This window comes from Chelonia mydas, chromosome 1 (genome assembly GCF_015237465.2).
Source record: "Chelonia mydas isolate rCheMyd1 chromosome 1, rCheMyd1.pri.v2, whole genome shotgun sequence".
Classification (NCBI taxonomy): domain Eukaryota; kingdom Metazoa; phylum Chordata; order Testudines; family Cheloniidae; genus Chelonia; species Chelonia mydas.
Genome location: NC_057849.1, coordinates 8,738,480 through 8,750,539, shown reverse-complemented (window position 1 = coordinate 8,750,539; position 12,060 = coordinate 8,738,480). Strand labels below are relative to the sequence as shown.

At 51.9% G+C, this 12,060-nt stretch overlaps 1 protein-coding gene across 9 annotated transcripts in view; it reads left to right on the top strand.

Moving 5' to 3' along the window:
• Window positions 1–12,060, top strand: part of NUMA1 (nuclear mitotic apparatus protein 1) — a 60,129-nt gene that overhangs the window by 24,350 nt on the left and 23,719 nt on the right. For all 9 annotated transcript variants that reach the window (XM_043526956.1, XM_043526950.1, XM_037912301.2 and 6 more), the window contains 8 exons: window positions 412–497; window positions 4,650–4,729; window positions 5,611–5,693; window positions 6,195–6,275; window positions 6,920–7,004; window positions 8,158–8,287; window positions 9,446–9,603; window positions 11,274–11,391. In XM_043526956.1, coding sequence (XP_043382891.1) covers window positions 412–497; window positions 4,650–4,729; window positions 5,611–5,693; window positions 6,195–6,275; window positions 6,920–7,004; window positions 8,158–8,287; window positions 9,446–9,603; window positions 11,274–11,391 — 821 coding nt within the window. The remainder of the gene's footprint in view (window positions 1–411; window positions 498–4,649; window positions 4,730–5,610; window positions 5,694–6,194; window positions 6,276–6,919; window positions 7,005–8,157; window positions 8,288–9,445; window positions 9,604–11,273; window positions 11,392–12,060) is intronic.

The window sequence follows — 12,060 nt, the reverse complement described above, 5'->3', positions numbered from 1 at the left end:
ACCAGTGCAGGGGCCATGAGTCTAGTGGCTAAAGCACAGCTGGAGGCCAGAAGGGAGTTTTTTTTACTGACGCTACCCTATCCGGTCAGTCTAGTTGTAAATGAGGCAGAATGTCCTTGGCAAACTTTATGCTGCCTCTGAGCATCTCTGGGGAAATGCATTATGAATGAGGCCCATGCTAATGTCTTGTCTTTGGCTGTGTGACTATCTTGTCATAGGGTGCAGGAGTCGTACTGGGCATACAGTCCACGATGGTGGTTGGGGGGTAGATTTAGGGCTGGAACTGGACCAGCTCCTGCGGTAGGATCTAAGCTTTCGAGGCCAAGGTCACCCAGTCAGTCACTAGCAGAGCTGGGTGATATGTGCTTGCTAGTGGGTTCCTAGTTTTTGACTGTCCTGTCCTGTCCCCAGGTGAACAGCCTGAAGGTCGACAGTCCCCTGAGTGCTCTGTCACAGCTCCAGGACTGCTGTGTCTTCCTCAAGATCATCGACAAAGTGTGAGTGGAAGCAACTATGGAGTTTCCCTTCAAACTGCCATGCTGGTCTCTAACCAAGAATTAGAGGGTTTTAGGCTGCCACCCATCACCATAATATCTGAGCGCTAAGCCTGTCTGCCGTGGGAAAGGGCAATGGGTCCTGAGCCTGCTTATCAGCTGGGGAGCATTAGGAAGAGTCCCCTGAAGGTCTGATGGGAAAGGTGTGGCCGTTACCCTAGTTCCTTTGTGCAATGTGCTCTCAAGTCCCTTGCTCTGCTGCCTGTTTGCTTTTCATTCACAGTAGTTTTTCCTGGTTGCAATTCCAGCTGCCCCAGCATTGAAGCACCTCCCCCACAGTAGGAGAGTCTGAATTGCCTGCACCTTGGTTCCTTAGATTATTACAAATCCAGTCCCTTCTAAAATGGAGTCTGTCGCCATGCTAACAAACCCTGTGAAAATGCAGCTCTGCCCTGGGAAGCAGAATGACACGGGGGTGGGAGGGGTGGGGGCCCTCAGTGCTGACTGTGCTTCCAATACTTCGGCATCAATCCTCTTGGTGTACGCTTTTCACAGAATGATCGCTCCATGTTTGACTTCTTAGCCCTCCCTCAAGGGAGACCTGCACAACACCTTCAGCAGACGAGCCTGGGAGCTTAAATTCCGAACTTTGCTAGACACTAAACATCATGGACTCAATAAAGGCACTGGATTTATGTCTCATTACAACAATCCGTAATTCACTAACCCCCGCCCTTTGTCCTGGACTGCAGAGGAGTTAACTGTTCACTTCACCTGGAATGGTCTCTTGCAACATGTGTTAACTCTTTAGGCTTAACAATCTGTTCCACCGTGTATTTAGCCGTGACACTCTGAGTGCCTTTCCCAGACCTGACGAAGAGCTCTGTATAAGCTCAATAGCTTTTCTCTCTCGCCAACAGATGTTGGTCTCCCCACCTTGTCTCTCTCATATCCTGTGACCGACACAGCTCCACCAACACAGCAAACGGAGTAAAAGGTGGCTTTTCTAACTGGCAGCCCCGCAGGTTCCCCTGGAATCCAGCAGGATTCTTTTCTTTCTTTCCTTCCTTTCTTTCTCAGACACTGTGATCCGTAGTTTAGGCAGGATTTGGCCGGCAGAACCTTAAGTGACACCTGTGCAGCGTAGTTGCCTTCATCAGGGCCGCACAGGTGTAACCAAGGATAGAATTTGGTCCTGCAGTTGGAACTCTGGTAGCTCCTCTAATGATGCACCATCCATAGTAGAGTCCAGTTCACCCTCCTGTAGCTGTTGGCTCTGAAGGGCTAATGGGAGTGTGTTTCCCACAAGGGCACTCCACCTTTACCCTTCCATGCGCTCAAGGCGTAAGCCTGTTAATTTTGGCACCCCCACCCTTTCCCAGTTGCTAGGGCTCCGAGCAAAAGCCGCGCACCTTTACCCAGTTCCTAGGGCTCAGGACCTAATCTTCTACAGGTTTGCAGGGCCTTTTGCCAGTGAAAGAGCTTTACCCAGTAATATTCTTAACCTCTATTTATTAACAGTTACCAAAACAGAATACACACACTAAGCGTACAGTGCTCACCACTCCCAACAAGGCAGACCAACTTTTCCTGGTGGCCAGTCAGGATCAGGTTGTCCAGGGCTCCTCCAGCTTCTGTATGATATGATTAGCAGGGTGTTGAGGTCTGACAGCTCTGATCTTGGGCCGTGTCCTGGAGTTAGGTTCCAAAGAGCTTCCTTCTGGACCCCAGTTTATATAGTGAAACTTGAGGTTTAAAATGATTGGTTAAGGCATAGCTAAGCAGGACTCAGGAACTACAGTGTAATTCTTTGACCAATCCTAAAATCCTGTGAAACAATTCTTTACCCAATCGTGCAAAATTAGCTATGCAACAGACAAACAACCAAAGAACCAGACAGATAAACAATAGAGAAATAGGGACCGTATAGGGAAAACAAAGTACACATTTCACAACCACAACTGTCGATAAGTGATTCCTTGCCAGACAGTTGAAGATCTGTTTCTTTATCTGGTGTTGGTGGGTAGTATTAGGACAGGATCGCCGCCTTAACAGCCCGAGATTTACATTGTTTTGATGCAGTTGTGATGGACTGTAAGGATCAGCCTTTTACTTCTTAGCTGGTGGCTGCTGCTGTCCTAATGTGGCTGCAGAGAAAGGCCTCCGAAGTGTGTGAAAGCTGCTAAACTCATTCTACTTGGTGAAATGGACACGGGTGAGGCTGGAATAGCACAGAGCAGCTCTGTGCAGTAAATAGGAGCCGCGTCCCATAGACACTCCTTATTCTGAGCTGCACCATTCCAAGGCTGGGAGCTCCCGTGTCAATGCTACGTGGAAGGGAGTAACTTGGGGAAGCCCTGGCAGTGGTGAGGCTGTTCTCCTCCCAGTGCCTGCCTTGCTGCCCCCTGGGAACGTCAGGCTTGCTTCTGTGTATCTGTGCAGGATTGGTAAATCCCCCCTATCGCAAAGGGCTCTATTCATTTCCATAAGTGAGGGGTGCAGAGGCCTGTGGGGGAGGAAGTGGTGTTACTTTGGGGAATGGGTTTGTAGGAGTAGCTCTTTTGGGAGCAATGTTCATTGGCTGCGAGTTGGAGTGATCGTGTCAAACCTAATGGAAGCTGGAATAGTAGAACTGAGCGTGCTCCAGGATTGAGTTCTTTGTCATTATTGAACTGGAAAGGAGTCTCTGGTAGGAGAGTGTGTAGTGAGACTCATTCACATTCAAACATTGCACTGCATTTCAAATCCTTCCTTCAGGAGTCTTTGTGGAAGCGTGTGATCTATAATTATCTCTCATACTGCATAAGGAGAGCCCACTCTGGAGCTGGGATCTGATTGTGTCCTGCAGGGGATATATTTAGTCAGCCCTGGTTAATCTCCTTCATCTGCTTTCTAACTCATCTTAACAAAGCAGCGCAAGGATCATGGGCTGTATGTACTGACTGGGCCTGGCCGTAGGGGATCATAAAGGGAAGGTGTTGTGGGACCTGCTAATCTGCAGGTGAACTCACTGAAGTATGAGGAGACTCGTTTGAAAATCCCAAAGTGCTGACGCTCCACATGCACATTACAAAATTTCAAACACAATATCGGCGTCCAACATTCTTCTTCCCTATCGGCCAAGCCCCTGAGTTCAAGGACCTCGGGTTTCCCCTGCAAGGGCAGAGGACGTCAGACAAACCCGACACTAGCAAGGGTTGCACGCATGTGAGCAATTCGAGCAGGAGCTAATGCTCTTGTAGGGGAAACGTGGCGTCTTGAACTGGGCCTTGGCAGTTAACTCCCAATTCCCCGTTAAAATTTGGTGCAACTTAAAATGCAACTGTCTAAGACTGAACTCAGACTTGGTGTAAGAGTGCATCTCTGCTGACTCCTACTGGTGTATGCAGCTGCATTTCCATGTCAGAATTTGGCCCGTAATCTGTTCATGTTTGGGTTCTTAATATAAACCTCCTTTAAAGCACCAGAACGGTCAGACCCATGTGAAAAGCTCTGAGCCACTAGCTCTAGCAGAGCTGTGTACCCCAAGTAGGGACACTTGAAAAGTTTTCCAGGGAGCAAGAGGCACTTTCCAAAGTAGATCCTATTGTGGAGCTGCGTCCAAATGGCGCTAAACGGCAAGCTGCTTCCCACCAGGTTAGAAAGAGCTGAGGGGTAAATCCACTTCCTCATTCATTTAGTGAAGAAATATATATTTGAGAGCTCCCTCTGCTGGCTAGTCAGCAGCAGTAACATTAATTCCCAGAGCTGTGCTGTCTGGCTGGTTCACGAATAAGGAAATAAACAAAACTACAGTTAATGTCAAGTTCCTGCACAAACAGGGAGGGGCGGATCTGTGTTTACCAGTTGGACCTAGTTGGAATCTGGGGTGGCGGTTGAGAAGCACGTGTGTTTCATGGAGGTTGTAGGTGGTAAAGGGCTCCAGCCATTGTCAGGGTCTGTAACCTGCATGATTTGGGTGCACTGCCCCAATCCTTGCGGGGACTCTCCAATCTTGGCTAGGCTTGTTACTTGAGCTGGCACAGGAAACAGGCTAGGCTTGTGGTCTATTGCATAGCAGCCAGCCTGTCTGTAACAAAGCAACACGCCCCGTATAAGCAGCATCTGCCTCACTTGAGCCCTGAGTATTAAAGTAACCCGTGTGCACTCTTTCAGCCATGGCTCTGAAGAGGGACAGTCTGTTCTGCAGCAGCCCTTGCCGGAGAGGATCGAATTCATCCAGAGCTTTCTACAGAGTAAGAATCTCGCAGCTGTGTCTGAGCTCACCACCTCCCCTGCACATTCTACCCCTGTGCTTGTGGCCTAATTCCAGGTTCTTATAGGTAGAATAGGTCAGAGTCATCCATGTGGCCTAGGCCCTTTGGATGTAAGCAGTGCTACCCTGAATCCATGGCATCAAGCGGCAAGTGCTTCTAGGGGGCACCTGCAAATGCACACCCTAGAGGCATCCTGCTGGGCAGGCTTCCAGAGGCCAGGGTGATGGTGTGCTCCAATGGCCAGTGCCAAACACGAGGTGCCAATGTTTGGTGTTCTAATGCCAGCTGGCCCACTGATTGGCTGGCCCTTTGGGACATGTCAGTGACCTCCTTGTGCCTCAGCCAAACCCAGCTGGAAACCCTGTGCCGGCTAGCTGCTGAGCTGAATCTCCGCAGGGGAAGTGGGGACTGAGCTCAGAGTTGATGGTTTGCGGGGAGCTGGTGGTAGAAGACTAAAGGGAACAGAGGGATCCCAAAGATGGTGCGGGGGACTTTAATTGGAGGAGTGGGTTGTAGGAAGCACACTAAAGGATGAAGCAGAGGGATTTTTGGCAGGGGATGGCCGGGTTACCGGTGCTCTAGATATGAGGCCTGGCTCTGTCAGTGAGCCTGCTGCCATGTTTCACACTGCCTATGGAGCAAAGGCAGAGATTCCTTTTTCCCGGGGTTTCAGCTCAGTGGTGTCTTGTTTACACTGCCCCTCACTCTAATGGTGGGTGAGCAGGGGTTGGGGTGGGAGGTTGGCCCACAATGGCGTTGGAAACGGAAGATGAGGGAGGAGACCCGAGGTCCGGTCTAGTCCATCCCCCAGGGGTCAGTGCAAGGATGTGTGCCTAGAACTCTCTGGATTCTCGTTGCAGAGCACTGCAAGCACAAGTCAACCATGGAAAGCCCCGTGTCCATACCAAAACTCTTGGAGGGGGAGGAGCTGGAGCTGGCCAAGGTACCTGTCTTTTCACCTGCACTAGCACTCAGTAAAGACAGGCCTATCCGGGGATGACAAGTCTTACGGGACCTTCGGCGTCACAGCCATCCTATCTAAACTTAGCCCTAACGGGGACCCAGTAGCCCCCTGAAGAATGTATGCACTCCAAGGGGCACAGAGCGCAAGGTGGAGGTTCCAGTGCACTGGGGAGTTCCTGGTTGGAGAGGAACAGCTTAGCATTTCCTTCCCCTCCCAGAGCCACTCTATGAACGGCATCTCAACCCGCCCCTTGTTCAAGAACGCTTGGGGTATGAATCTTAGCGGGATTGAGAACTCTGGTCAGGGGATCCTGCCAGATGCCCCTGAGCAAAGGGGTGAGTGTCTCTGGCGTCTCCAGACACATCTCTCCCAGCAGCCTAGTAAAGGCAGCACTGCTGGGATAGTGGAATGACTCTGCATTTGAACGTGTGATTTGTGAGGCTTGTTTCCCCTTTGTGACGCTGCAGTGTCTGTTTGCAGGTGACCATGCTGCTCCTATACCACGCCTCCATGAGCACCAAAAGCCCCAGGGACTGGAACGAGTTTGAGTACAAAATCCAGGTAGCCCTCGCCAGCTGCATTCAGACCCCCGCTGTAGGCTTTTGCGTGATGTCCCCCTTCCTCTGCTACTATCTGGTTCCCGGTTGGGTTCTCCCCACAGCCACTGCCCAAGCAATGGGCGTGAAAGGGGGGAAGCATCCTCCCATCTGGGCTTGCCATGTAAGCTGAGAAGGATGGCCTTGTGACTAAGGCTTGGGGTTCTAGTCCTATCTCTGCCATTGAGTTGCAGTGTGACCTTGGGTGAGTCACTTCACCTTGGTTCCATCATCTGGAAAATGGGGCTAATAATGACCTGCCTCACTGAGGTGTTGAGATGGATGGACTCAAGGGAGGAATCTTTCTCCTTCTCCCCTTCCAGTGGATCCACAAACCCCTGCTGTTGGTGGATAGACTTGGAGATGGACTTTGTGTTTCAATGCACGGAGAAAGACCCCCTCAGATCTGACCAGGCTTTAACTTCTGGGTCACAGTGTCAGCTCCCCAATACTTCCCCTTTCCAGCACAACAGATTGGGGTATGGGGAGCTGGCATCCTACTGAACTGCCTTCCCAGTGCTTGCACAGTTGCTAAGCAACAGCTGCTCCTTTTGAGGATGGGGCTGCAGCCACAGCATATCTGCTAACACTGATGGGTCTGTGTCTCAGGCTGAGCTGGCGACCGTCCTCAAGTTTGTGCTTGACAACGAAGAGAGCCTGAATGAGAACCTGGAGCTCTTCCTGCAGAAGAAAGGTGAGTGCTTTGTGTATGAAGGTTTAACAGCAATGAATCATTCAGGCTGGCTTGGATGGAGTCACGTAACACAAAATAGCATGCATTGCTGGCACGAAACCTTAATAAGCAGCCAAGCCCTGGGTAGGGGGCAGTAGTCATTGGACGTAATGTCAACACCACGCTGGCATATCTCCAGAGCCTCACTAAGTCTGAAGGTTAATAGAAAGTGATTGGCCTTGATGATGATAGCAGCGAGAACCGTTCCTGAATGCCCCAAGCCTTTGGCACCTTCCTCCCCGAATGTAACCCCCTATGTTAATACTGTTGCTTCTAGTCAGTACGGGAAATGTTTTCTAGCAGGATAAAAACCTGACGTGCTGAAACTGACGAGCTGCTGCAGTTCAAGAGTGAAGTAGCTGCAGTGCAGACTTCCCCAAATGGTTCTGATGCAAGCCCGTGACGCAGGACGGAGCCCTGAGATGGCAGGGTCTGCCATGCATAGTCACGACTCCCTGTCTGCGCTCTGTTCTAGTGACCTCTCCTTCCCTGGGGTCTTGCACTGATGCATAATGCTTTTACGGGGCCTTTCCTCTCGGGGAGAGCGTCACTCCTTGTGCTGCAGCAGTGCAGGCCACAGCTACCAAATCTTCAAAGAAGTGGCGCTGTCTGTATTTCCAAAACCAGAGCTCCTGGCTGCCACAATCACAGGCAATATAGAAATCACTGACCCAGCGAAGCGCTGGGTCTCTGGCCGGCTCTGAAAAGACTAGACTAGTCTGCACGGCCACCTCGCGTTCTGGTGGATTCCAACCGTTTCGCAAACAGCACAACAGACAGTGCGTCTAAAAGGCAGCCACCTCTGGGAAGGTAGCTAGGCGGGAAGCCCACAGGACAGCAGTGGGGGAAGGGGACGTTTTGCCTCAGCCACCAAAGCAAGCAGGGCAAACCCCTTCCTCTTGGATTCCCATGTAGAGCGACAAGACCATGTGGGGAGGAGAGGTTTAAGGCCTTATCTGGAAACCCCACAGTAACCTGTTTGGAAAGACGAAGGGTTGGGCTGACCTGTGGTTCCTAGAAACGTAGACGTTTCAAACCTGAGGCTTTATGCTTCAAAGCCATCCCCTCTGGCGCTACAGCCGGCAACTCAAGGTCTCACGTTTGCTCTCCCCAGTGCCGCTGTCATCCTCCAGCATCTCCAGCACGAGCTCCGAGGAGCAGTCCCCCGTGTTCTCCCGCCAGCACAAGCGAGAGGTGCGCTTCCTGGAGCTGCAGAAGATCGCCTCCTCATCCAGCATGAACAAGTATGTTCTCCGCCTTCCTGGGGAGACTGGCTTTCACGGGGATAGCCCGGCTGTAACGGCGTCCTGGGGCTCTAGGGCAGGGTGCTCAGCAGATTAAAAACTCCTTCCTGAGAGGTGGGCCTCGGAACATAGTCATTGCCAGATCAGCTCAAACCACTGGTCCGTTTAGCCCGGTGTCCTGTCGCTGATAGCCAGTGAACAAAGCACATCCCCCTGGAGCAGCAAGTTCTGAGAGTCTGATCAGCCTGTCCCCATGGCAAAGGCCAGTCTGCAGCATCTTGTGAAAGGCTGGGAGAGCAGCGAAGATCAGAGACAGCCCAGCGAGAACTAAGCTAAAATCTCTCTCACCCTGGTGACTCTGACTGCAGTATTAAGGGATATGGAGGGGACTTGTCCTGGACTGGAAGGTATTTCTGCACACACTCCAGGCCTGAGCCCCGTTCAGTGAGTGGGATAGAAGTACGGGTCCTCCTTTTCACACTGGTGTACGGTACTATGTGGTCACTGTGATAGCCATTGTTACCATAACAGGTCTGAGATTCTGATAAGGCAGAGGTGGGCAAACTACGGCCCGCAGGCCGCATCCGGCCAGGCCCATGAGCACCTGGCTAGCCCCTGGCCCCTCCCCTGCTGTCCCCCCTCCCCTGCAGCCTCACCTCACTGCGCTGCCAGTGAGCTCTGGCCCGCCGCACAGCGCATGCGGCATGGCTGGGCGGCGGGGCTGCCGGTCCTGCTGCTCTGAGCAGCATGGTAAGGGGCTGGGGGTGTTAGATAAGGGGCGGGGGGGCAGTCAGGGGACAGGGGATACGTGTGGAAGTCCCGGGGGGGCTATCAGGGGTGGGGGTGTGGATAGGGGTCAGGGGACAGGGAGCGGGGGGGGGGGAGGGGGCTTGGTTAGGGGGTGGGGTCCCGGGAGGGGGTGTTGGATGGGTTGGAGGTTCTGAGGGGGGCAGTCAGGGGGCGGGAAGTGGGGCGGGGCAGGCTGTTTGGTGAGGCACAGCCTTCCCTACCTGGCCCTCTGAACAGTTTTGCAAAGCTGAAGTGGCCCTCGGGCCAAAAAATTTGCCCACCCCTGTGCTAAGGAGTAAGCGTGAGGGACTGCTCCTCCTTCTCTGGCCTGTGGTATCATGTGTTGTATGGCTGGTGCTTTCTTTACAGCTTCCTTCCTGGCTCGCCTGCCTCCCCCATGGGCGACATCATGCAGACCCCGCAGTTCCAGCTGAGACGGCTGAAGAAGCAGCTGGCAGACGAGAGGGAAAACCGGGATGAGCTGGAGCTGGAACTGACCGAGAACCGCAAACTCATCACAGAGAAGGGTCAGTAGCTATCGGCGTAATCTGGGGAATCGGGGGGGATCTGGCTGACAGTGTATATTGGAGCACCCTCTTCCGGCTGCAAGTACTGCCAAGCCCACGGTGTTGGTGCCATGGATCTGTCTTGTTTGGAGGCTGAAGGCTTGCAAGTCTTGGGCATCTCTGCTCTCCAGTGTTGGAAGGGAGCCCTAGAGGGCTACCCAGTCCCTTTCTGTACATGGTGGCTGCACTGTCTGTTCCAGGAGCAGGCCCTCAGTGGTGCTGGCTGTTTGTCAGGAGCCCATTGAACCTGCCTGTGCAGACCGTCAGTACGGCCCGTGGAGCAGGCACGTATTGGAGAGGACGTGGTGTGACGCTTCCCGAGGGTACTCAGCGTTGCGAGGCCTTGCTGCCTCTTACCACCTGCCCTTCGCGTGAGGAAGCCTGTCTGTGCCTGCTGTGGGTCAAGCTTTTCAACTCCACTGGCCACAGGCAACACTAGCATTATCTAGGTGCTGCAGGCCCCGCTGCCTCTTTGCAGGTTAGCAAGAGGCACCCTCGAGCCGTATGAGCGTTTCCCCAGCCCTTGTTCCACTATATACTCACGGCATTTACAGGTTTGCTGCTTCCAAAGTGCACCTCTGATCCCACTCCACTTAATACAATGCACTTGGTTTCTAGCAAAATCGAGTATAAATTTGTTTTAACAAAGCACAGAGATTCAAGCCAGTAGCAAAGAGAAGTATTGGAAACAAATGATTATGTATAAAATAAATCATAACAAGCATTCTAGAGCTTAGACTTCATTAACAAGATATCCTTATAATTAATCAAATATAGCTCATCCCCAAATCCTTGCAGTGTTGTACAGCCTGGCTGGCTGTGACTCCCTTTTCATGAAGCAAACACGCTAACCATTTCCCTCCTCAGTAGAGGATCCTGTGTCTCCTTGCATTCCCTGATATACCCTAACAATCCTTTGTTTTTTGTCACAAACAGCATGACACTCGCTGATCGTTTCTTTTCTTGTAGGATTTGCAATCTTTCAACCAGTATCCGGTTTAGTATGCGAACAGGTCTCCGTTATAAGACATACTGTATGCATGTGGCCAGACACAGAGATAAGCATCTGTTGCCTCCTACCTGAAAAAAACCTGTCTGAGGTTTATCACCTGCCTGGTGGCCAGGATTTTAAGAACATACTTTTCAGTCTAGATCTATAACTCCTTAAATATTATCCATAGAGACCTCACATGCCACCCTTTGGCGCACTGTTATGCGTATATCTGACCCAGGGGATCCGTGTAAAAACCCTCTGCCAGTTGGTTCCAAGGGATCCAGTGGTCACATGCAGGTTCTCCCCTTCCAAGCTCTGACCAGAGCAAATAGGTGACACTGCACCGTCTGTATTTGAAATGAGCTCAACATCTTGGCAGCTTTCCCTGTTGGCTACGTGGGCTCTGTATGATGATGGTTCCCTTCGCTATGTTACCAGCAACAAAAAGCTGCTCCAGCACAGGCATGCACGTAATCCGACTCCTCCTGGGTATGGGAGTCAAGTAGCAGCTGCAGGCCACGCTCGGGGCACCCCTGTCCTGAGTCTCCTCCTGGTATGATCAGTGCTGGTATGATCAGTGCTTGTCGTTTAGGCTTCCAACCGGCTAGTAACAGCTGCTTCTCTTCCTCTTTCCCAGAGACTCAAATCACCATGATGCAGCAACGGATAGACCGCCTAACTCTTCTCAATGAGAGACAAGCGGCTGATCAGCTGGAGCCAAAGCAGCTGGAAGAGCTGCAGGAAAAGAATGAAAGGTAACTCCTCCGAAGTAGCTTCTTTCTACTAGGGCTCCTGCTAGATTGGTGTCCAGGGCTTGTGGGTCCCTCAGATAGGTGCTGCCTATCATTTATGTAATGCATGAGCCAAGAGTGATTAGAAAACGTTGCCCGACGCCCTACTCTGCATCCTCTGCTATGGCAGATACCAGGGAGGAGGTGGATCTCTGTCACTGTATATTTTTAGTGTGTCTGTTCCTTGGACTGCTCATGAGCGCCCCCGCATACATGTGCTGTAATCAGACTCACGCTGAATCTGTGGGGAGGACCTGGGTCCTCACCAAACCCCAAGACTACTGTTGTCTTCCTATCCTGCCAGAAAACTAGTCCTCAAAAGATTGTGCATCAGCTCCTCAGTGGGCGTAAATTGGTGTTGACTTACCCCAGTGCTGTCTCTAGGGAGTGAAACTCAGTTCCATGAACAGCAACTTCTCCCTTTGCGGGGCATGCACCATCCGTCCGGCGTGACCAGAGAGAGGAAGACAAGGCTAGTGACTGTGATCCCAAACTCCATGGCATGCTGCCTTATCTCTGAAGTCCTGGCAGATGCTGCTCACTCTACAATGGTACATTTAGGCTGAGGAATCTGTCTTGCTTCAGCCTGGAAAGGGTGATCCCTGCTGGGGTATCTACCAGTAGGAATCCTGC